We start from the raw sequence: 25270 nt of genomic DNA on the forward strand, positions 1-25270 counted from the left end.
ACACAGTTCCTGATTTATTCTTAAAAATTATCCAGCTCTGCGAGATAGTAGATGTGTCTACCAGGGTTTTATAAATCCAGTTACTTGGTTTGGGGCATTGAGCGCAACGCCAGCCGGACCTTTCAATGTCCTTACTTCCGTAAAACTTCAGCAATGGCTTATCAGTCTCCGCGTCAGCTCACAATACACAGGAATTACTTCATTCCGTTTTTGGTTTCAATAGATGCTAAAACATGTGATAAGTGACTGTGGTGAACAAAGTGACTAGTGCATTGCATATAGTGACACTTATATACAAATTTATACAGTTGAACCGGGCAGGGGGGGGGGGGGAGCAGGTGTGTTTTCTTTTTGTTGAAAGGCCAGTATTGCAAAGTTAGTATTCCAAGGAAATAGATGGTCAATGTCCAAGTTCCTGGAGGTATCTTGGCCAAGTATGAGCGTCGATGTTTCGACCTTATTGCGCCCCAATTGGTGGTCGCGGCGGGTCTTTATCAAGACAAGAGGTGGGAAGGGCCTGGAAAGGAAGGGAAAGAGGTATCGGAAAGGTGTAGGAATTCGTCATCACAAATGACAGGGGTAAGTAGAAATTACTCACATCGGGGTCTGGTAGGGTGGGAATTAAATCCGGAGGGAAGCCTGTCGGGCAACTTGGATGGAAAAATGGAACTCGTTTGAGACCTCTTGTTCTGAACCAGTTCCATAGCCTTCCTTTAAAGTAATTCTTGCTACCACCCGACAGAACCATTTTTGTTGTTAATCACGCTTACCCAGGTTCTGAGGGACACAGGGTTACCCCTTTTTTTGTAAAACAAGTTTCAGATAAAGCATCCTGAGGGATTTTGTGTGTCTACATGGTTACAGAGTCAGTAAATGTATTAAAACTGTGCCTCACACCAAGTACGTTGTACCAGATATAAGAAAACCGTGACCTTCCTATACTAATTATTGGCTCAATATTGTAAAAGAGCTGTGCTGTGTGACAGAATTCACTGCTCTCTTTCTTCAAGGAACCACAACCATAATTATGTGAAAGGCAGTGCTTAATTTGAGCAGGTGCTCAGCACCTGCACTTCTTTTCACAGGGTCGGGTCTAAAATTTCTGAACATGCAGGTGGTGGTCTCAATATTAATTGTTAAATTCAAGATAAAATGAATACCGTACGTTGCACGGTGACTCGCTGGTAAATGTTCATAGGCAGGCTGGCATACGCCTGTCCAGGCAGGCATGATTGTGTATCACCACGTTAGTGATGATGTCATCACGCTGATCACAAATCCAAGAACTCCTCGACAAACTATGGCTTGCATTCTACTCCCCTAGTCTGCTGCACCCTGCCACTGCCTGAGCCTAAACCTGGATAATTGCAGCTAGGGGCTGGCTCATGACTGAGTTGAGGCAAGGAAGTTGCTAGAGCGCATTTGGAACTTGGGAGTGAGGGCTCTTGAGGAGGAATAAATGAAAGTAAGTGTGGACTTTCCACTTGTTGCGTAGCCAGAGTAGCATATCCAGCAGCCCTGCATTGCTGCTATCCTCCATGTTCTCGATCCGACTGTGGCTCAACACAACTTTTTTGCGCCATGGAGTCACCTGTAGAATCTGTGCACTGCACCCCAGCATGGTAATTGCTGAGCGTGAGTGAGTTCAGTAGGCACTACAGCCATACTTACCGGCATTGGCAGCATTTCTGCTGGGGACAATGCCTGTGCTGTAGCAGGCAGGGTCACAGCAAGCTGAGCAGTGGATGCTGATGCCGTCGCCATACCTGGATCTACTAATTACAGGCAGCACTAGCAGTGACATGACCTGCTGTGTTCAAGCAGCCGCCTGTTCCGCAATAAACCCAATCATACCACACTGATTAAAATATGCAAAGAAACATTTTCATTTGGTGTACATACACTCAGTGTAGTTAAGAAAGCAAAACGTCATCTTCCGCTTCTTTAGGAATGACAACAGGAAAACGCAGAGTTCAAAATAGCAGGGACATGTACAGGCTGTCGACAAGTGTCACAGGCAGCAGAAGTGTTAGAGATGAGAGACGCAAAGAGGAGAAGAAACAACAAGAAAGAAGAGCGATAAAATGGAGCAAAGTAGAAAAAAAGGAGAGCAAATCAGATACAAAGAGAAAGCAGCCATGATGTGATGAAGAGAGCATTGAGAAGATAGAATGAAAGGATGTGGAGGACAGGACAGAGGAAAAAAAGCAGACAAATAATAAAATGGAGACACAGCTAATCCTTGCTAGAGAGTGATAGTAAAGAGCCAAGATCGAGGGGAGAGAGAGCAGAGCATAGATAAAAGTGAAGAGAAAAAAGGGCAGGGCTAAAATGAATAGGGGGCAAATCAGAAAGCTAGGGTGTGACAAAGATGACAGAAAACAATTAGAGAGGAGAGAGGATAGACTCTTAGAGCAAAGACTTTGGGGATAGACAACAGATCAAGGTTAGAAGATGGAGAATGAGGCAGTGAGTGTTGAAAGTGGGGCTCACCGGAGGAAGACGTGAGCGGTGGCCTTCTTGGCAAAATTTTCAGCACCTGCACTTTTTTTTTTTACAAATTAAGCACTGGTGAAAGGGCTCAGTTATTTCTAGAAGAGTGCTACCTCCATCTGAGATTGTCCAATACCTAACTTTGATTACACCTCTTGCCTTTCTCTTCCTGTCTACCTCACTCGGAGGTACATTATTTTCATCCTTCCCCTTTCACCCTTTTCTGCCGTGCTCTGTCAGTCTGGGTCCTCAACTGAAGACCAGTCCCACTTCATCAAAAGTGCCTGGACCCACCATCTGCAACGTCCTTGCCCTGCCCCCTCCAGGTGTAGGCATTTCCTGTTCCTTTATTCCACCTCTCAGTGATTCGCTGCTTATCGTTATTGGGATCTCCTATGCCTGGCGATCTTCTCTTCCCCTGTGCTTGGCCCTCAGAACTCTTTGCGGGCGTGCTAGTTAGTGCTTTGTCTTTGCTGCACGTCCAGCGTATGTTTGCACCTAATTTGTAGTTTCTCATTTGTGTAAGTGTTTACGTATGTGATAGGGCAACATGTGAGAATGGCACCCCAAGTGAGCCATATTCAGTAGTATGGTAAGAGTGCTCTGGGCAAGGACAGTAAATGTGTCCCCTGATACTCAGTTGAGCAGTAAACGACTGCCATAAATGTGATGTAGTGGGACTCACCCACTCCTGGGCCCTTAGTTACTTGCATATGCTGCCCACTGATAGCTACATCCATGTCAATATGCATACTTTGGGAGAGATTCACACTTGGTTTTGTACACTACAAATCCAGAGCTTCTGTGGTTCTTGGTTTGCTGCAGCTTGTATTGTTTCAAAGCTTCTTGTTTGCAGTTGCTTTGAGGTAAATAGTATACTGTGTTCAAAGCCTATGCGTGCAATTACATTTTTGGCACTTTTTTTGCAGCTCTACTTGTAGATTTATTTTCAAATGTAATGTTATGCAGAATTGCACAGGTTATTCCGGGTCATGTTAAGATGTAAGAGTTCACCCATTTGGTATCTTTTATATTGTGACCAGATAACTGGGGATGTGCACTAAAAGCAAAAATGCCCCCTATAAGACATCTGGTTTGCCGGCTTCCCTAACTTATATATATATATATATATATATATATATATATATATATATATATTCTAAGGGGTATCCCCAACTCGCCCTCCGGTATCTGGGTAAAGGACACAATCATATATAAAAGAGCAATGATACGAAGGAATACATATATACAATTTCTTATAACAGTGTAGGGGACAATCAATTACCCTCACTAGTAGTTCAACAGTCCTACGAATCTAAGTAACCTAAGTTGATATGGGGCACACATACATAATGGGACCGATCTTCAACTAAAGATAAATAACCAATTATACATCAAGAATATATATATATATGGCTTCCCTATCTTTAGTAGCACATACATAGTTTACTTGATCTCCAGATTTATAAACATTTTTGCATATTCCTATATTTAATGCTCCTGGTTTGTATTGTCATAGGTGTTTTATTTATTTTATTATTTTTTTCTTTTGGTTCTATGGAAATAGCTAAATAAATAGTGAAAAAAAGGGCTGAGTTTAAAAAAAGAAGCAGACACAATGCCCAACATTGCCAGTTTCCTAGCATATGTTAAGATGAATTTAAGATTACTTTATCAAGCGCACTTACACCATAGGTCTCTTGGTACTGTTACTACATTAGCCGCTACAAGGATCCGGTTTAAAAAGTTTGTCCAAAAAGCCAGGTTTTTAAGGCCTTTCTGAATCCCAAAAGACTGTCACAGTTCCTGACTGAGAGTGGGAATGAGTTCCAGAGCCTGGGGGCCAAATAGGCAAACCTGGTGAAGGTGGGCGGAACGAAGGTTGCGTGTGGGGACATGTCTCGTGATTAAGCTGTTAAGAAATCTAGGGCTAGTGCAATGCAGGGCCTTAAAAATCTCTCCACGTCCTCGCGAAAATCTCGCAGCACCCTGTACAAATTATGATCTAGTGCTAGTTTCACGTTCATAGTTACGTAAATACCTAGCTACTTAATGCCCTCTCGAGTCATCTGAAGCTGGCTCGGACCCCTGGTGTACCCGTCACCACCTCCCATCTGATATAGGCAGGATTTTCCCCAGTTAATCTTATAACCCGCCTGTGTGCCATAGAGTTCACAACTCCCCATAATACTTGGGAGCATGGTATCCGGGTGGGTTACATACAACAATATGTTGTACGCATTTAAAGATATGCGCTCGTCGGACTCTGTCACCCCATCCATCTGAAAGCCTGTTATGTCTGGGTGCGTACGGATCACACAAGCGAGTGGTTCCAGTACTAGGGCAAAGAGCAAAAAGGATAAAGGACAACCCTGGTGCGTGCCCCTGCCTATAGGAAATTCCCTTGATAACACCCCATTGACTTTGACCCTTGCCACTGGCCCATTATTTAGGATGGTGATCCAGTGCCGGAACACTGGTCCGAAGCCAAACTTCTCTAACACAGACATAAGAAACGGCCAGTGTACCGTGTTGAATGCCTTCTCGGCATCAAGAGACAAAATGAAAAGTGGGTCCTCCCTTTTACTCACCACTTCTAGCCAGTTATGCAACAGTATCATATTAAGCCTTGTCGACCTTTTGGGCATGAAGCCCAACTGATCTCTGCTCATAAGGCCAGAAACCACCCCTGTGAGCCTGTTTGCTAGCACCCGAGCAAGTATTTTGGTCTCTAGGTTAATCAGTGAGATAGGACGATAAGAGCTACAACGGTCTGGTGGTCGGTCTTTCGTAGGGATTACCGCTATTGTGGCAGCCCTCAAATCCCTGGGGAGGCTCCCCACCTTGTGCGCCTCCAGGTAGAGCTGGAGGAGGTGTGGGCAGAAGAGAGTAGCATGTTGCTTGAAAAATTCCGGGGGGCTCCCGTTCGGCCCAGGAGCCTTCCCAGTCTTTAACTGGCCAATGGCCATCATGATTTCCTCTTTCGTAATTTTACTGTCTAGGGTTTGAAGGTCCTCTTCCTCCAGCCTGGGGAGCTGTATCTTCTGCAGATAGTATTGAATTTGTGTAGTGTCTGCCGAGGTTTGCTTATGTAAAAGGCCTCGTAATAATTGGCAAAAGCGTTCGCTATTTCCACTGGAGTAACGCGGATCTGTCCGTCCTCCTCCCGTATCTGTGTCACCCACCTGCTATCTAATTCTTTCTTGCTGAGCCAGGCAAGCAACCTGCCCGTCTTATTCCCCCTCCCCGAAACATTTAATCTATTCTTGAGAAGACTGCATGGGCCCCTGAGTGAAAGGAATAGACCCTGATCTGCGGGTGTTGTCTGCACCACAGATCCGTAAGTGCCAGTGTGTCCGTGAATCGCTTCAACTGCGTCTCTTTGGGATCTCTCAGCGAGACAGATGTGCTGTCAACCGTGGGTTCCATCACATCATTAAAGTCCCCCCCCCCCCAATAATGTGTGTCCGAGCCGGCCTCCAACAAAATTGTAGCGAGTTTATCTAATGTTTGGCGTTGGAGCCTAGGTGGTGCATAAATACTAATAAAGGGGACGTGTCTTCTGTTCCAGATTTCTTTGACCGCTATGTAAGTTCCATTGGGGTCTACCCAGGTGCGTTCCAGGCAGATGGGAGGGTTTTTCCTGATTAGTATTGCTACGCCTCGCGCTCCAGTGGAGAACCCAGCATGTTCACCTCTGCCTAAGAAACCACATTGAGTGCCCTTTAAGTGGGTCTCTTGTAAGAGGATGACATCTGGTTTCAACCTCTTAAAATATGCAGCCACTAGTCCTCTTTTGATCTTATTCCCCAACCCATTCACGTTCCAAGAAAGGACAGAATATTGTCCTTGATCAGTTATAACTATCTGTATGGTGGGTAGTATATAACCTGCTGTCTGGTCCACGTCTCCCTCTCCCCTGCCGCGGTCCCTGTGATCTGGAAGTGTCTGCTGATGTACCTTTTTGCCATAAAAACATAACAAACGCCCAACTTCCCACGATCCCACCCCCCCTCCAATACCCTCCAACATCACTCCAACCATCCCAAGAGTCAACAGGACCAACTGTGTTGTGAGCATATTGGCAAGGTCTATCGCCCACCCTCCCAGCCCCGAAGTCTCAAACTGTGTTCAGTCCCTCCTATCCATTTTCATGAACTCACAGGCCCCACGCACTCAGTCCTAGAGGTTACGCCTCTAATCGACAGTTGCAGGGTCTGTGGGACAAACACAACTACAAATAAGGGGGAAGGAAAGCGACCGGAAGGAGGAAAGGAAATGGGGAAAAGAAAGGAAAGGGGGGTGGGAGGGGATGGAAGGGCGAGGAAATGAAAGGTCGGGAAGTCACAAACAGAAGGGGGAAAACCACAGGGGAAGGAAGGAAGGAGGAACAAACTCAAAGGGGAGGCGGAGTTCCGGTCCGTTCCTTCGAGTGCTCTTCCAGCCAATCTTCACTCATCAGTATCCTTGTCCACGGATAGTATCAGAGTGTCTTTTTCTGTTCAACCGGTAGCCCCCTCAGTGCCTTCCAGGAGCTTGATGTCATGCATCAGGGGGTGTTCATCTTCTGAGCCCGTCGTAATGTCCTGGTCTGTGCAGTCCTCCGAGCGGCATGCCGCAGGGTCGTCCAGTATCACTGGACCTTTGGTGTTGCCACCTGTGGGCCGCCCCCTGAACTCAGCACTCCCGCTGCGGTCCCGGTCATCCTCCTGCTCCAGTAGGGTGTCGGTCGAAGTGGAAGTTTTGTGCATTGTCTTACTTATTCCGCATCCGCCTGTGCGGCCGGGGAGTATTAGCTTTTAGGGAAGGGGTCCCTCCGAAGCGCCGTGTCTCATCAGGAGGTGCTCTCGGCAGGGGACGCTCCTACAGCCAGTGCCATGCCTCCTCCAGGGTGTTGAAGAACAATGTCTTACTTTGAAAAATCACCTAAAGTTTAGCTGGAAAAAGGAGCATATATGTAATTTGTAGTTGTCGTAATTTGTCCTTTAAAGAGTCAAAGGTTTTCCGTTGCTTTTGAACTTCTCTGGAGTAATCCAGGAACACCATGATCCGTGCATTGCCTACTCAAACCTCCCCTTTCTGTCGGGATATCCTGAGGATAATGTCTCTATCTTGATAGTTAAGAAACCTAGCAATCAACAGCCGTGGAGGTGCACCTGGTGGAGGCCTGATCCCAGGTATTCTGTGCGCCCTTTCGATGATGAAGCATGGTAAAAAGTGTGCCTCTGGGAAGGTGTCTAACAGCCATGTGCGCAGGTAGGTACCCGCATCTGTCCCTTCGAGAGTTTCCGGAAATCAAATAAAGCGCAGGTTGTTCCTTCGTGCTCGGTTTTCCGCGTCTTCAACTTTCCAGAGGACCTCCTTTAGGGTTGTTTTCAGGGCTGCGACCTCACCTTGCATTGTATGGGCAACATCCTCAACATCTGAGATACGCTGCTACGCTTGCGTGACTTTGTCGGAGACATTACGAAGATCCTGGTGGAGTAAATTAACATCTATCTTAATCTCATCTATCTTACCCTCAATCACCTCTCTGGAGGTCTGAATGGTTTGGAGGAGTACCGAGTTATCTGGAGGGTGTGTCTGGCTCGTCCCGGTGAGGTTTGGCGCCTGCAGCGGTTTAGTAAATGTATCCATTTTCCCCTGCTTCTGTGTCTTGGTGTCTTTATCGTGCGCCATTGATGGCCAACACCCAGGTGGAGCAACCGTCTGAGCAGCACAGATCCCCAGGCGTCTAGTGCTACAGTCCATTTGTGACTCTCACCCTCTATATCTGCAGGGACTGCGGAGTGGTGTTGCGGTGCGTGCGTTGTGCCTCGGTCCGGCCCTCACACCAACAGACCAGGAAGGTGGAGTCCAAATGCGGCACGATCCTCAACCGAATTCCGTATCCACTGCACCACTTGTTTGTGCTCCCGGGTTATATGAAAAGCCACTGGGTGTCCGCAGATCCCGTGTGCCGACTGCCTTCACATTTGTTAGTTCTGCAGCAGTGTGCGCAAACAGGGTCTCACGGCCTTCCCGTGTTGCGTATCATACATCGCAATGCCTTCCACAGTGCGCAGGAGCCTTGCTATGGGGCCAGGTTGAGAGGGGACTGCTGGCAGCACCGACCGACCGTGTGCGACTCTTCTATCATGCGCTGCTGTCCCCAGACGCGTGTCCCAGTGGTCCAAGCTGTTCAGGGGCGGCTACCCACCAAGTCACTGCTCCCCAGTAACAGTCCATGTGGGCATGGGTCTCCTGTGCGCCGCCCCACGATGGTGAAGGCCCCCAGTACCAAACCCAGGCCTCAGAAGTCACCTGCACTGCCGGGGACCAGCCCGCAGTCCAGCCATGTGTCTGGTTCAGGAAGCGACCTCCCCAGGAACAGACGCCTAGTCCCAATACCCCCAAACCAAATCAGCGACAGCTGTTAAACATCTGTATCTAATTTAGCCAGGGGGGAAAGGGGAAGGGGAAGTGGAAGACAAGAGACTTCCTCTGGATTCTGCTTGCTTCATAAGAAATTGCTTTTCTGGTTAATTCCTGTAAAAGATAAACAACAATATTCACATCCTACTCGAACTAAGAATTAATCGTTTAATTTATCTAAATAACTTCTTCTCTATATTACCTCTTAGCTCCAGAGATCTAGCCCCTTTCTTAACTGCCTTGTCATAAATTACAATCTGATCAGTTTGTAAGGTTTGTTTTTAGTACTGGTAGATAGTTTGAAATGATGTCTCAGTCTTCTCTAAAATCCAATGTGCATATTTCACATGAAGAATAATTTTCAGTTCTGGAAAGAATGCCTCTATTCCATGGTCTACTCTCTCTTCAGTCTTTTTGTCAAGAACTCAGTCTTTATGAATCTGCTTCGCCTTTTTTTACCTTGAAACAATATCAGATAGAAGTATGTATCCACTGTAGCAATGGCTCTCTCTGCTTTATAACTTCGCTGTCAAAAATGAATTAAATACTTACTTGGTTATGAAGTGAGAAGGCTTCTATTCACAGAAGACTCTTCTCTCCAAACAACGTTCTAACAGGTTCTTTCACTTCACAGACGCTGCGCCCCACAAAGACTCACTAAAAGATGCAGGAACGGACGCTGGAAGTAAGTGAAGGGAATAATTAGGAAAACTCCAACATTCTACCAAAAGGAAAACTCTGAATACTTTCCTTGAAGGTTTTGACTTTGGAAACTAAGGTGCGCAGAACATTCTCCTCAAAATGGATCGAGCGCGCTTCAAGAAAACACCTGTTTCTGCTTGACTCTCAGTTGAAGTGCGCAGCGCGATATTCGTGCATGAACATTAAGCAATCAGGGAGTCTTGAGCCAAAAAACAACTAGACCGCATACTCAACGAAGGAGTGTGCCTTCGGTCAGAATGAACTGCAGAAGAAACTCCTAGACCTGCCAAAATAGTTTTAAGAGTTGTCTTCCAGACTGGACACAACTTAATTCAGCGTGAGTATTTAAATAGAGATTGCTTGTCAGTTAAACACTGCTCTCTTGAAGTCCTTATGACTGCGCTGACGAGAGGGGTCTTGACAGTACCTCCCTCCAAAAGGCGTCCTTTCTTTTTTGGTTTGGCAGGGTTGATTTTATGAACTTCTTGAATGAGTCTTGGAGCATGAACGTTAGTATATGGTTCCCAAGATCTCTCTTCAGAACCAAAATCCTTCCAACTGATCAAATAATGCAATTTATCTCTCTTAATGGCTGAATCCAAAATTTTATGAACTTCGAATTCCTCTCCTGAATCTACCACAAAGGGTTTGGGAGTTGACTGGATTCTCAAATTTGGTGGATTTTTCTTAATTAAAGAAACATGAAATACTGAATGCACCTTGAGATAAGGTGGTAAGTGAATTTTAACTGACACTGGATTTATCTTCTTGTCTACCTTAAACGGACCAATAAATCGAGGTTGGAACTTACGATTCTCTTTCAATTTAAGATTTTTAGTTGATAACCAAAGTCTGTCTCCTGGTTTAAAAACCTGGACTTTCTCTTCTTTTTTATATGCCTGAGTTTTATAGCTACATTTAGCCCTTTTGTTTTCTTTAGCTTGACTCCGAGATTCCTGAACCTTTTCTACAAATTCTTCAATGGCCGGAACTGGACTCTCTTCCTTTTCTAAAATTAAACTTGGATGACGCCCATAGTTTAAATAGAATGGTGAGTAACCAGTAGAGGAGTGTTTAGCATTATTATATACAAACTCTGCCAACCACACCAAGTCCGACCACCCAGATTTTTGATTCATCAGATAGAGCTGGAGATATTGTTTGAGATCTTGATTTACTCTCTCTGTTTGTCCATCAGTTTCCGGATGGAAGCTGGTGGAATAACGAGCATCAATCCCTAATCTTCTGGTGAAGGCTTTTCAAAAGTGGGAAACAAATTGTGTGCCCCTATCTGTGATTAGGATTTTGGGGATTCCATGTAGTCTGACTGTGTTGAGTAAACAATTGTGCTAGTTGAGATGCTTGAGGTAAACTTTCTAATGGGACAAAATGGGCCATCTTGAAAAAGTATCTACCATTACCAATATGGTGTAAAATCCCTGACTAGGTGGAAGATCTACTATCAGATCCATAGAGACCGTATGCCAAGGATGAGGAGGGGTGGGCAAGGGAATCAACAATCCCTGTGGAGCTCTTCGATCAGACTTGCCTTTCAAACATCTCTTGCAGGTGGATACATACTGCCGTATTTGTTGTTTCATCCCTGGCCACCAAAAAGTTCTCTCCACCAATTCTGTAGTTTTTGCACTCCCTTATGACCTGCAAGCAAATCATCATGACAATACTCTAATGCCTTGTCTTGAAGCTCTTTTGTTGGAATATATAAACTATTCTTCTGATATGGCAAACCATTCCTGATCTCTCTCTGATTGTTCTCCAACCCATCAATGCATCTCTTCTTGGGACATGACCTTTCGAATGTCTGCGGACAACTCCGTAGTGTTGGTAACCGTGATGATCTTTTCTTCTGGAATTATGGTCTGTTCCTTTTGATCAACTTCCAACTGATTGGAGTAAATTCTGGAAAGGGCATCTGCCTTAACATTGCTCGTGCCAGGTCGAAAGGTAATTACAAAATTGTAATCGGCAAAAAACAACGACCAACGAAGTTGCCTAGCCGTTAACGTCCTTGCTGATTTAAGAAATTGAAGATTTCGATGGTCTGTGTAAACTCTGACTTTGTGCAAGGCTCCAAGCAAGTAATGCCTCCATTCTAGAAAGACACTCTTCACAGCTATCAACTCTTTATCTGAGATTGAATAATTGCATTCTGGAGGAGTTAATTTCCGGGAGTAATACACCACAGGATGAGGCTGGCCTGGATCTTTGTCGCTGAGACAAGATTCCACCTATGGCAACATCAGAGGCATCAGCTTCCACAAAAAATGGTTATTCAGTTCTGGGATGCAGTAGAATGGGCGCTTGAATAAAAGACTTCTGCAGATATTGGAAGGCTTCCTCAGCTTCCTTGTCCCAACAAAACTTGACTCCTTTTCTTAACAATCGTGTGATGGGACTTACTTTATGAGAAAAAGCTGAGATGAACCATCTGTAAAAGTTTGAAAATCCAATAAAACTCTGGACCTCTTTTACACTCTTTGGAGACAGCCAATCTTGGACTGCCTTGACTTTTGAAGTATCCGTGCTGACTCCTTCTGGGGACAACACGAATCCAAGGAATTCTACCTTTTCTACATGAAAGGCACACTTTTCCAGTTTTACATAAAGATGATTCTCAAGTAACCTCGTAAGAATGGATCTTACATGCGATACATGCTCCTTCATGCTGTCAGAAAAGATAAAAATATCATCAATGTAAACTACAGCAATTCTATCGAAACTCCCTGAGAATATCGTTCACAAAATGTTGGAACGCCGCAGGAGCATTGCATAATCCGTATGGCATCACTTGATACTCATACAAACCATAACGGGTTCGGAAGGCGGTCTTCCATTCATCTCCTGGGGCAACCCGGATCAAATGATACGCCCCACGCAAATCCAATTTGGTGTAAACTTTCGCATTTTTTACTTGATCCAGGAGCACTGAGATCAAGGGAAGTGGATAACGATTCTTAACTGTGACTTGATTTAGGGCTCTATAATCGATGCAAGTTCTCAACTCGCCATCCTTTTTTAAAATGAAAAATAAAGGCCACGAGACTGGAGACTTGGAGGGACTTATGAATCCATTTGCTAAGTGTGTTTCCAAATAGGTTTTGAGATATTTGTTTTCAGTCGAGGTCAAAGCATAAATTCGGCTACATGGTAGCACAGCTCCTGGATTAATATCAATTTTACAATCATAAGGGCGATGCGGTGGAAGTTTTTCTGCCTCTTTTGTCAAATACCGAAGACAAATCCTGATACTCTCTTGGAATCTCTTTTGTGTCTAAAGAACAAATCAAGGCTGGATGACAAGCTAACCTTCGAGCTGCAGAATCTTCTGTTGATTTTAAATGGCTCACAAAAACCATTTTCCTTATAATAAGTTGAATGCATAGTTATTGTTCTTTTCTCCCAATCTATTTGTGGATTATGCTCCGTTAACCACGGAAGACCCAGAATTAACTGAAATTGAGGAGCATCAATTAGATTGAAGACTAGAATTTCTGAATGATCTCCCAATCCAGACAATTGGATCTTTTCAGTTTCGTGAGTGATTGGCCCTGAGGACAGATTTGTACCATCCACCGCTCTAACTGCTTCCATAATTTGTTTTGCCACAAAACTTATACCAATGCGATGAGCATACTTAATGTCATAAAAATTTCCCGTTGCTCCCAAGTCAATCATAACAGAGACTTCATCTATCTTGAGATCCCGAAATTTTGCAGTGAAAGAGACCACCAAATGAGGAGCTAAAGATTGGAGCGTATTTATAATTTGTTGAGAGAATGGAGTTGACTTTAAAACTGCTTTCACCTGAGCAACTCCTTATACAGGTGATGCCGGTCTTTTCCCTGCTGAGAGGATTTTGGCTTTTTTGGACAATCTTTTACAAAATGACCAGAGAGACCGCAATACATACACAATTATCCTGTTTGTCGTCTTCTTTCTTTTTCTTCTTTGGACAAGGGGCTTCTTATTGAGACAATTTGCATTGGTTCCTCAGGGGACAAACTCTCAGTTTTGTGTCCTTCTATCTTCATACGATCATACCGAAGAGGGAGTGGTCTAAATTCTCTTCTTTTCTCACTACGCCGTTCACTCAATCTATGATCTATCTGCAACACTAAATCAATCAACTCTGATACCTCAGTGGGTCTGTTTGGGATTTGAGCCAAGGCATCTTTTAGGTCGTCTTTTAAGCCCCGGTAAAAAAATTGCAGCTCTCTTTGCCTCCGGCCACTTAGATTCTACAACTAATGTATTGAAATGAGCAAGATATGCCACTAGATCCCGATTGCCTTGTTTGAGTTCCAATAATTCGTTGTCTGTAGCTTGTGAAGCTGAACGTCGATCAAAAATCCGCAAAAATTCCACCTTAAAGTCATCAAAATTGTACAACTTAGGATCATTTAGTGTGACTAATGACATTGACCATGCGGCTGCATCCCCATTCAAATACGACAGTATGAAGGCCACCTTTGATCCTCAGCAAATATGACTGGTCTGCACAAAAAATGCAATGAGCAATGTTGATTAAAATATTTATGCCATCTGAGGATCCCCACCAAATCTCTTACTTGAGTGGAAATGTCTGAAGAAGAAAAACTGCTTGGCAAACCTGGTGTGTGCTTAGAACTCAAACTTGTAGCCACTAACTCATCCAACTTCTGTCTAGTTTGAATTGCTTCTTGACTTGACCTTCTAACTTCCTCACGCCAGGCTTTATTATCTTCTAAAGCACAATTTAATTGTTTTTGCATTCCTTCTAAAATAGAAGCTAATGTTTTTAAATCAAGGCCCTCCGCCATGTCTTTTCGGGGGGGGTTCCATAATCCTCAATAAAAGAGGTTTTTGGGCACTTCAATCTGTCAGGTTCAGGAAGCGACCTCCCCCGGAACAGACGCCTAGTCCCAATACCCCCAAACCAAATCTGCGACAGTTGTTAAACATCTGTATCTAATTCAGCCAGGGGGGAAAGTGGAAGTGGAAGACCAGACAAGACAAGACAAGAGAGACTGCCTCCGGATTCTGCTTGCTTCATAAGGAATTGCTTTTCTGGTTAATTCCTGTAAAAGATAAACAACAATATTCACATCTTACTCTAACTAAAAATTTATCGTTTAATCTATATTACCTCTTAGCTCCAGAGATCTAGCCCCTCTCTTAACTGCCTTGTTATAAATTACAATGTGATCAGTTGGTAAGGTTTGTTTTTAGTACTGGTAGATAATTTGAAATGAATGTCTTAGTCTTCTCTAAAATCAAATGTATATATTTCACATGAAGAATAATTTTCAGTTCTGGAAAGAATGCCTCTATTCCATGGTCTACTCTCTCTTCAGTCTTTTTGTCAATAACTCAGTCTTTATGAATCTGCTTCGTCTACACTCCTTTTTTACCTTGAAACAATATCAAATAGAAGTATGTATCCACTGTAGCAATGGCTCTCTCTGCTTTATAACTTCGCTGTCAAAAATAAATTAAATTTGCTTACTTGGTTATGAAGTGAGAAGGCTTCTCTTCACAGAAGACGCTTCTCTCCAAACAACGTTCTAACCGGTCCTTTCACTTCACAGACTCTGCACCACAGAAGACTCTCACTAAAAGATGCAGGAACTGACGCTGGAAGTAAGTGAAGAGAATAATTAGGAAAACTCCGACATTCTACCAAAAGGAAAACTCTGAATACTTTCCTTGAAGGTTTTGACTGGAAACTAAGTGCGCTGAACATTCTCCTCAAAATAGATCGAGCGCGCTTCAAGAAAACACCCGTTTCTGCTTGACTCTCAGTTGAACTGCCAGCGCGATATTCGTGCATGAGCATTAAGCAATCAGGGAGTCTTGAGCCAAAAAACAACTAGACCGCATACTCAACGAAGGAATGTGCCTTCGGTCAGAATGAACTGCAGAAGAAACTCGTAGACCTGCCAAAATAGTTTTAAGAGTTGACTTCCAGGCTGGACACAACTTAATCCAGCGTGGGTATTTAAATCGAGACTGCTTGCCAGTTAAACACTGCTCTCTTGAAGTCCTTATGACAGCGCTGACCAGAGGGGTCTTGACACCGTGCTCTCAGCACAAGTCTGCGCCACCAAACTGTTTTCTGGGCCTCCCCTTCCCACTGCTGATAGCTGTGCAGGGGGCTAGGGAGTGGGTCCCCTACGCCGTAGACTGGTGTAGTCCTACTGGGCCCAACAATCACCCACGCGGGGGGCTGGGGCTCCCCACTCGCTGTTCAAGCGCTGCCTCCTCGCTCCCTGGGGGGCCCCACTCACCTCAAGCCGGATCTTCTATTTCCCATGACGGCTGGGCACTCACGCGAGCACCCGCAGAATCTGAGCCGTCCAGCCGGATTCAGCGTCGCCGCCTGCCCACACCTCCGCTGTCGCCCAGGACAGATGCGGAAAGATGCGGCCAGCCTCGTGTCCCACTGCCCCTCTGGACCGTCACAGTGCCGCCACTTGCCTCGCAGTCAATCAGCGCCGGTCCGCAGCACCGCCGGCAGCCGTGCAGCCGAGAGCGAGGAACACGAGGATGGGGGCAGTGTCTCCATTCGTCGAGGCGTACTCTTCCTCTGCCAGTCGTCTCTCCCGGCGACACCAGGAGGTGCCAACTTTCACCCTCGGTGCTCTGGGAGCTGCTCTCAGGATCAGGTCACTGTTGCCTGTGACTCAGAGCGCCGCCATCTTGTGCGCTGCGCTGCCCGGCAATCTTTGGCAAATTAAAGGTGCAGCGGGCTACCGCGCTCTCCGCTCCTGTGACCGGAGCTCGCACCACCGGGTGCGATACCCGATCCGTAGATTTTTTGGTCCTGGATCGAGTTGTGACAGCAGGATTTGTTCAGGATCAACAATTGGCCATTAGAGCTTCGGTCAAACACGTCTAGTCCGCCATGCCCCTGGCCACGCCCCCTAATTCTTGCATTTTCAAACGCTTTCTGTAGCCCATCCAAGCTTAAACAGAAACGTGTGCATGCAATCAAACATCACAACAGGACTCAGTATAACCCAATGCATTTCGAACCTATCTGGTTCTTTGTCAGGGGTCGCTGTAAATAAATTTGAAGAATGCACTTAGCCAACCACTTTACAACAGAACATGCTCACCTAAAAAAGGAAAAAATTGTAATGCAGACTCAATAAACAGAATAATGGAAAATTAACATCCCAAAAACTTGAACCAAGGAGCAACTCATTTAACCTCCCTTATCTGTGTCCAACCCGATATACAATGAGAAAAGAAAATAACCTAAATGGTAACTAAAACAATTTAAACTATCCCTTACAAATTACCCACATAAAATACCATGAAACCCTCTCCCAACACTGAACACAAACTGTCCGCATTTACTGTTGGAAAGTTGGCATTTTCGTGTCATAACCATTTGGTACCTGCCTGGGTCACATGACTTGGTGTAGCTGGCAGTTGGTCTTTGTGTAGCACTCCCTCCCACACAAAGGGAGGCCAGGTGTTGGCAGATGTGCAACTGACTTAACGAGGAGCTGTCACCAACCACACATGCTCTGCCTGAACACGCTCAAAGGGTTTGTCACTAGTCATTTGTGTCCCGAGGCAAGCTGGGACAAGGCCTGGCAGGAGAACTATGCTTGACCCCTCATTGGGGTAGAAACCTCCAGAATCGTCTCCTACTTCAGGGTAAGTGCCTAGTATAAATTATGGTCCCTCAGAGCCAGCTGTTCAGTACACATCTGGACTGTGCAAGACTCGGGAGGACTGCTTTGCTGCAAGAAGGACTGCCACTCTGCTGCTCTCCTGCTTGTGTTAGAAAGACTAGACCTGCATCTTAAAGCCAGGACCACTAGATTGACTCCAAGGGCTAGCTGGCTGCCTCCTGATTAGAGCCCAGGGGTAGAACAGGCTTCAACATTATTGAACCCAGCACAAGGACTCTTGCAGCTGTGAGTCCTGCCCTGCCAAGTGGTGCCACACCAGTCCTGGACCCTTGAAACTGTGCCTCAAGGTGTTATGTGAGTCCAGCTTTGGTCCCAGCCCACACATCGCCTCCCGAAATTCTGCTTTTTGGCACTATTTTCACTTATGTTTTAAAAATTCTATATCTACTGATTGAATGTTTGTAATTGTGTTGTTAAATTGATTTTTCTTCTGTTAGGCTTTACTTTAATACTGTGTGAATTGCGACATAAATACTTTACACATTCACAATAAGTTAAACCTGACTGCTCTGTGCCAAGTTAACAGAGGGCTGAGTTCAGGCTAATTTGGGGTTTGTGACTTCACCCTGACATCGATCATGGTTGCTGCCTGAGTAGGGTTTGACCCCCACCAAGAACTCAATTTCTTTCAATGTTTAACAAGGGTACATATTTGGTACACTGAACTGATATTTTCCTCGTTCAGGTATGGCTTTGTAGTGTGCCCTCTGCATTTGTTACCATTTATCTTCGGTTTTTTAGCCTGCAATCTCATCTGTAAACCATCTTAATATCATTGCAAATATTAAAACCAAAGTGGACACCAAAAGAAAAACAAACTAACCATACTCCCTATTCACTCTTGCACAAGTGTGAGGCTTAGAAAATAGATGTTGCTACCTGCTACCATGTTCTCGCTTTAAGCAATGCTTATACACTTAATAACACCCACTTAAAGTTCATACTATTGTTGTAAAGCGATCTCCTGAACATGATGTGCTCACCCAAGCTTGTATGGACAGTAGGCAGGCTCTATTGATTGCAGCTGGGTGTCGCTGGAGAAAAAATGTAAACTTAACAGTAGGTAACACATGTTTTGCAACCCACTTGTGAGGTCACGAACTCCTCCTTGGGAACCTTTATATTGTTAATAAAAGATTCCAATGTTGGCATGTACGTGGGGTGAGATTTGGCTTAGTTGACCGGGAATTTGGATATGGAATTGTTGGTCTTAGGCAGGATTGCCGTTCTGGAGGTGATTTTATGTTTAAAACAAATTGGCACTCTAGTGAGCTTGTTAAGTGTATGTATATGTAGCGTGTTAGTCGTCTTTTATACTAAGCCTTGCCAGGGCATTTTCAAGCTTGTTCAATATTTTTCGCTTGCAGACAATATTTGGAGAATAGAATGTCTTTTTCTGCAGTGGACATGGAAGAGGTGCATGATGTGCTCTCCATCATGGAGAAGAACTTGGAGTGCCCAATCTGGTAAGCGTATTTTACTTGCTGTGTTTTTCCTTGTGATATGTTTTCATTTTAGTACTCTTTAGGAGAGGTGACTGACTGCATTGAAACCTGATGTTTTCTGTCCTTTTTCATTTAAGCATGTGATTGATGTGGACATATTTATTTGCTTAGACCAGGGACAAATCATGCATTTCTATAAGCTTTTATCTAATTTTTCATGTATATGCTCTTTATCTGGAGCAATAAATGAACACAGAACAGGTAAACCATAAATTCATGAAAGGACTTGTGCCTCCTAATGTGACTATAATCTTGCATGAGGGAAGTTTTCTGTTCTATTTCTCCGTTAGGAAATAAAGAACACTGTACGCCCCTTTTCAATATATCTTTGATTTCGCAAAACCCAGAAAAGAGTTCCAAAGCTGTCCTTCCCACCAGTCAAGCCCCCTTCCTTTTTAGGCCTCGTCTACACAGCACTTTGACCTGTCTGATGATAACGTCTATTGTTTCCAATATATTACATATAAATAGTGGGATTTGGATCGGTCGCTTGCTCATCGATCTCTTCCCGCTCCTAATTCAATGGCTTCTTTCGTCCATATTTTTGTCTTTGTCACATCCAGGATCATTTAAGTCACAGCATCTTGAATGGTTTGTGTATTCTTCCTCTACTATTGTCATCCCAATACAGGGCTAATTTGTCTCGATCTTTCAATCTGCTCCCGCTTTCCCGTGCCTTTTGACCTTATACTTTGTTATTTTCACCCCTCTTCACTTCCCCACCCCCTACCTAGCATCCTCTTGCCTACCTCCGCTCCCTGGCGAAACTTTGTGGGCACCACACTTTCAGTGAGTGGTCATCTTTTTTTCTTTTTTTTTTTTTCTTACTATTTCAAGATGGCTGCCAGAATGTGCGGGCATGAGAGACTAACATATGTAAATGCGTTTGGTTTACTTTAATAAATCCCATTCAAGTACTCCTACCACGCATTTGCGCACACCCATAGCTGCCATCTTTGAAATGGATTTATTAAAATAAACCAAAATGTATTCGAATATAGCCACTGTAATGAGCATGCGGTGGCTGTCTTTTAATGCATTTTGTAATGTTTTAGAACCCATTCTAAGAAGGCTGCTGTGCATGTGTGCATATCATGCTAAAAAGCATTAGCAAAGTAGATGGGTTTTACCACAAAAACTGATTGACTTTGCCAATACAAGTTTAATGAGATGTGAAGGGCTAGCCAAGAATCCCAGTTAAGGTAAAAGAATACTATTAAAGATCTACAATATATTTGTGTCATGTTGATATAATTCAGATAGTCTGGTAAATGTTATAGAAATGGCTGAGTCCCATTCAATTGATAGTCACTGTACAGTCACTGTCAAAATACTTTATTGGAGGTTATTCAAAACCATCAAAATATAGAACAATTCATAAAACATTGAAAATTAATAACACTGCACATAGTGTACAAATCAGAGCATCTCAATTGAAAGGTTACATTGTCTTCAGTTAATAGTAACGTAATGTTAGAATCTTTACTCTTTCCTTAGTTGGCACCTGAAGATAAATAATCCTATACAGAGAACTTAGTCTACAGCATCTGCGCTCACCCAGATATCATTGATTCGAAAGAAGCTGGAAGGCAGCGTCAAATGACCATTACCAATTTTTACATTAGCAGATTGACAACAGCCATACAAAAGATAGTGGCTTATTTATTAGTCTGTAAACTAACATTAGTAAAAGAAGATTTTAAACCATGCCAACGTTCCACGAAAAGGGTTAATTTGATGCAATTAAGATTCTTGTCTGAAGTCACTCAATTAACGTCTTTGGAAAGAGTTGCCAGAGGGGGGGGGGGGGGCAGGTGGGTCTAAACACTGTCTGAAGAAGGAGATTAAAACAAATACGAATAACGTTTTTTGTGACAGAGGCACGGGTTTCTGTGAGATAATTTACCCAAAGAAGTTTTATAAAAGTCTTATTCACCAGATTATTTTTAGTATTGTTCGACTTTTTTTGCAGGGAATGGAAGCTCCCTCACCCACCAGAATTCACCATACTTGCCCTCCACTGTGACTACAACTCACATCTGTCACCACTTCATGAGCTACTGTGTAATATTACAATTGTTTGAGGACCTTCTTTCACCTATATGTTTCCTTCGGTAGCTAGTGTTTGTCTCCATCTGCAGGGAGTGCAGGTACTTGTTTGAGCGCTTCTGGTCTCCTGTCTGTGCCAGCCATATCTACTGCTACTGCCCTTCATTCGCATAACACTATGTTCTAACCTCCACCACTTGCACATCAGGCTGTCACCTTTCTGTATTCGAAGATTTTAATTGTTTTTTTTTTCATTACTTTTCCTATCCCCTTAAAATGCATGATCCATCAATGTTGTGTGACCGTGTGTATGAAAGGTCTTCTGTGTAATATGTCAACTAAGTTACTTTAATTATTAATTTCTATGCCTTTAATAACCATTTTGTTCTCCTCAGTGGATCTTTCAAATATGCACAGGTTTTCACGTATTTCCCATCGTTGCTAGGGGTGTCCCTGGTGCATGTACATAGCAGTGCAAAAGAGTGACATTTTAACACATTGGTCTGCATCTACTTCATTGTGTTTGTCCTCAGTTCAGGCACTCTGTTGAAAAGCCTAAACTCAATGCGCAGAGAGCATATTTAGACTTTATGCCAGACATATGTTAGTGAGTTCTTGGGGTAAGCTTTGTGCTTTTAATTGTTTCCTTCTACTGACTTTTACAAACGTTTCGTCAAGGTGTCTCCACCTGCAACATTCCTTAGACTTCAGCGAAGGGACAAAGCATATCTTGAGTACTGAAGTTCTTTAAGGGATCTCCTACCTCCAGTTGCATCTGTCGGGGCTTATTTTCGTTTTTTCTATTGTGGCCAAAATGACATCTTCCTTTACTGTGCATATTGACTCTACCTAGCCACGCTCCTGAAAACGATATGATATGCATAATCATTTTCTAACTGCACTACGAGTAATATGCTGAGGATACTGGTGTTATTCCAAGTAACGTCCACGCCCACTCTCCAGAAGAATCTGTGAAGGGTGCTCCTACTTCATTTATTGTGGGAAAAAAATCTCACCGTGAGCCCAAAACTTGTAGGGTATAAAAGTGTAAAAGGTCCTTGACTTTCCTGACCTTGGATAAGTTGCTTTCTGCTCTATAAAATGAATCTTACAATCATTTATGTTGTCAAAAGCCTTCTTAAAAAGGGCTCTAGTGGTGCACTTTGTGAGAAACATTTTGTCATCCATCTTACCAGGTGTTTAGACAGAATAAAGGAAACCAAAATATTGTGAGACAAAATATTGTGTTAAGAAAATTGAGGACACAAATATTGTGATGGTAAGTTTGTACAGGAAAGCAAAATGTTACTATATATATATGCACTATTGGACACAAATCTTGTGAGTACTATGGTCACAATCAAACACTGTGACCTGGTGATGTGGTGCCTCAATAATAACTTTTTCATGTACGGCATGGATGTCTGGAAACCACATCAGGGGTGTTGCGATGGGATCCTGCTTCTCCCCCAGCTATGCGTGTTTACACGTAGGCTGGTGGGAGGAGCGGGATCTCATCGCAACACCGGGTTTCAGCAATGTCAAATATTGGATGCGATTCATTGATGACATTTTTTGTATATGGGAGGGTGATATTTCGAGCGCACACCAGTTTGTTAAAGCTCTCAACACTAACAACAGAAATTTATTTTTTACATCTAATGTAAGCAGACAATAAGCCCAATTTCTAGATGTCCAAATTGATATTGAAGGAATAAATATCATGACATCATTATACCGTAAAACCACGTCTGGCAACAGTATACTGCACGCCAGCAGTGGACACCCCGACATGTAATCGAAAGTATACCTCGGGGGGGAACTTCTGCGGTTGAAAAGAATCTGCAACAGTACTGAAAAATTTGATGAGGGAGCAACCTTGATGTTGAAACGTCTGAGGGCGAGGGGTTACAGCGAGTCCACGCTTTCCAAAGCAATAATTAAAACCAAGGAAAGATCAAGAGAATCTCTCCTCATGCCCAAGCCCGCTGAAGTCGAGAGTGGTGACCAATCTCCCAGGTTGATTATCACTTTCAGTCAGCAACAACGTCAGATCAAATCCATCATTAACAGAAACTGGTCTATTCTCAAAACTGACTGTGTATTGTGCTCAAGAGTTACAGACAGACCAATCATCACCTTTAGAAGAGCCTTTAGCATGCACAGCAGGCTGGTGAAGCCAAGTCCAGAGCTGGTCAGTGGCAGTGACTGGCTCAACAGAAAAGGCTTTTACAAATGCAGTTCATGCCGTGCGTGCAAGTTTGGGCAAAACACCACACACTATGTCAATCCTTTTTCTGGCACCAAAATTGCAATCAAGGGCAACTTCAGCTGCCGCACGGAGTTTGCTGTGTATGTCCTGACGTGCACCTGCGGCTTGTGCTATGTGGGAAGCACGAGGTTGCAGGTGCACGTGAGAATTCTGCAGCATCTCCGGGCAGTCGTAAATCACGACTCAGCCTACCCCGTGGCACGGCATTTTATTTCAACACACGACAGGGATCTGTCGTGCTGGAGTTATTACGTTATAGATGCAGTGCCCTTAGAAAGACTGGGTGGAGACAGGGACAAAATGTTGAGAAAGTTAGAAACTCAGTACATCATCGCGTTGGATAGTAAACAGCCTTATGGGCTAAACGCGACTGAAGATCTTCACAACTTTCTGTAAATATCACCTTTACTTGTCCACTTGTAGTTCATATTTGGTTTACATCATAAGTCCTGGTCCACCCGACAGGTATTTTGGAGTCAAACCTGAGCCTATTAACAACAAATCTTTTAATTTCCAATAGTTGCACACTTTTTCTGTTTGTTATAACCAATGTTTACCACTTCTCTTGATTTTGTGCTACTTCCTCACAAAGTGTTTTGTCTAGGAACACTGCTCAAAAAATCAACATAGATGAGAGCAGAGGTACTGCTCTCGATTTCGAGGTGTGCACACTTTTCTATGGACCAAAATGGTCCTATTCTTTAAATCATCATTGTTCAATAAAGAAATCCATGAAAATCTTTTTCTTGTGCCATCTTGATGTTCAATATTTTTAATGATAGTTTCTCATTAAACTCCTTTTTCCAAATATAGCAGATTTCATTTTTAAACACATTTCACATTGACCCAATGCATTTCGGGTACAGATGGACCCTTCGTCGGGGGTCTCTATGGAGAGAGCAAAAAACAATTTTGAGCCCAAAGCTGTGTTCATTATTATATACAATGTAATCACTTCAAAATAAACCAGTATCACAAGTCACATGAAACAAATGTAATTATCCATCTGGGATTCAAAAAAATTAACTGCCAATTTCATGTATACATACAGTGTCTCAGCGACACTCAAAAGGTTACACTCTCTACTTTGCCAAAAGAAATCTTTGCCGACATAGTCTCTATACAACGAGTGACGATGCATTTGTACATTTCCCTGTTGGTTATAAAATCGGAACGGCCAGCGTTCCGTGTCAGTTACTCACAGAAATGCTGTCTTTCAAATCGCTTCTCATTTCCTCCAATGACTGCCGGGTTAAGATCACGTACTAAGTTCTGGTCTTATATCTCTTTTTATTGGTTGGTTTTGCGGTCACACGATCGCCACAGTTTCAAAATATCGGCATTTACATGTCTATAAATCAGCGCATATAATGACTATAAAATCAAATGACACTCCTAAATTGCGTATACATTGCTTCCAGACATGCTCTATTTCATACCGCTATTTAAACTACGTACATGATTCTATCATATTTTATCTACCTCGTAAGTTAGTTTCACAGTCAATGAACGTCAGAATTCGAAATAGGTGAAATAAAATTTAGACATTCTATCTAAACAGCATGTTTCCACATCTAATGGCAAACAACTGGAATCACAGTCAAAAAGTGTCGGCCATATTTAAAATGAAATGTACCCACGACATTCAATGCATATTATAGTGATCACTCACTTGTAAGGTCGACCATGTTCAAATGGAATGTAACCATGATACACAATGCATGCTATTCAAACCAGTGAGTTATATTATAACATTCAGTATTGTCCCAGGTAAGCACTATTCACTGAGGTTATAGCAGGGCAAATCAAATGTCTTTCTCATACGTTATAAAAACATGCTAGTTCCAGTCTGTCATTAAGCCCATCCGGCTGAAGACTCCCCATCTTTTTTATCCAAAAATATTCTGATCTAAGTCTCATTTTGTGTGTGTCCAAGTCTGGGCGTGCTTCAACCACTTCTAGTATGGTAAAGTGTAACTGGGAAATGTTATGTCCTGTTTCTGTCCAGTGTGCTGCCACTGTGGATTTCATATTCTTTTGCCGAATGTTACTCTTATGTTCTGTTATTCTTACCTTGACTTTACGTTCCGTTTGCCCAACATATAATTTACCACAAGGGCATTTAATAC

General features: G+C 43.4%; 1 protein-coding gene across 3 annotated transcripts in view; it reads left to right on the top strand.

Annotated features, from left to right (window-relative positions):
* BRCA1 (BRCA1 DNA repair associated) overlaps window positions 1-25270 on the top strand; it is a 510976-nt gene that overhangs the window by 20221 nt on the left and 465485 nt on the right. For all 3 annotated transcript variants that reach the window (XM_086924044.1, XM_086924048.1, XM_086924045.1), the window contains exon 2: window positions 18683-18781. In XM_086924044.1, coding sequence (XP_086780170.1) covers window positions 18702-18781 — 80 coding nt within the window. In that variant the 5' untranslated portion in view covers window positions 18683-18701. The remainder of the gene's footprint in view (window positions 1-18682; window positions 18782-25270) is intronic.

This window comes from Lissotriton vulgaris, chromosome 5 (genome assembly GCF_964263255.1).
Source record: "Lissotriton vulgaris chromosome 5, aLisVul1.2, whole genome shotgun sequence".
Lineage (NCBI taxonomy): Eukaryota > Metazoa > Chordata > Amphibia > Caudata > Salamandridae > Lissotriton > Lissotriton vulgaris.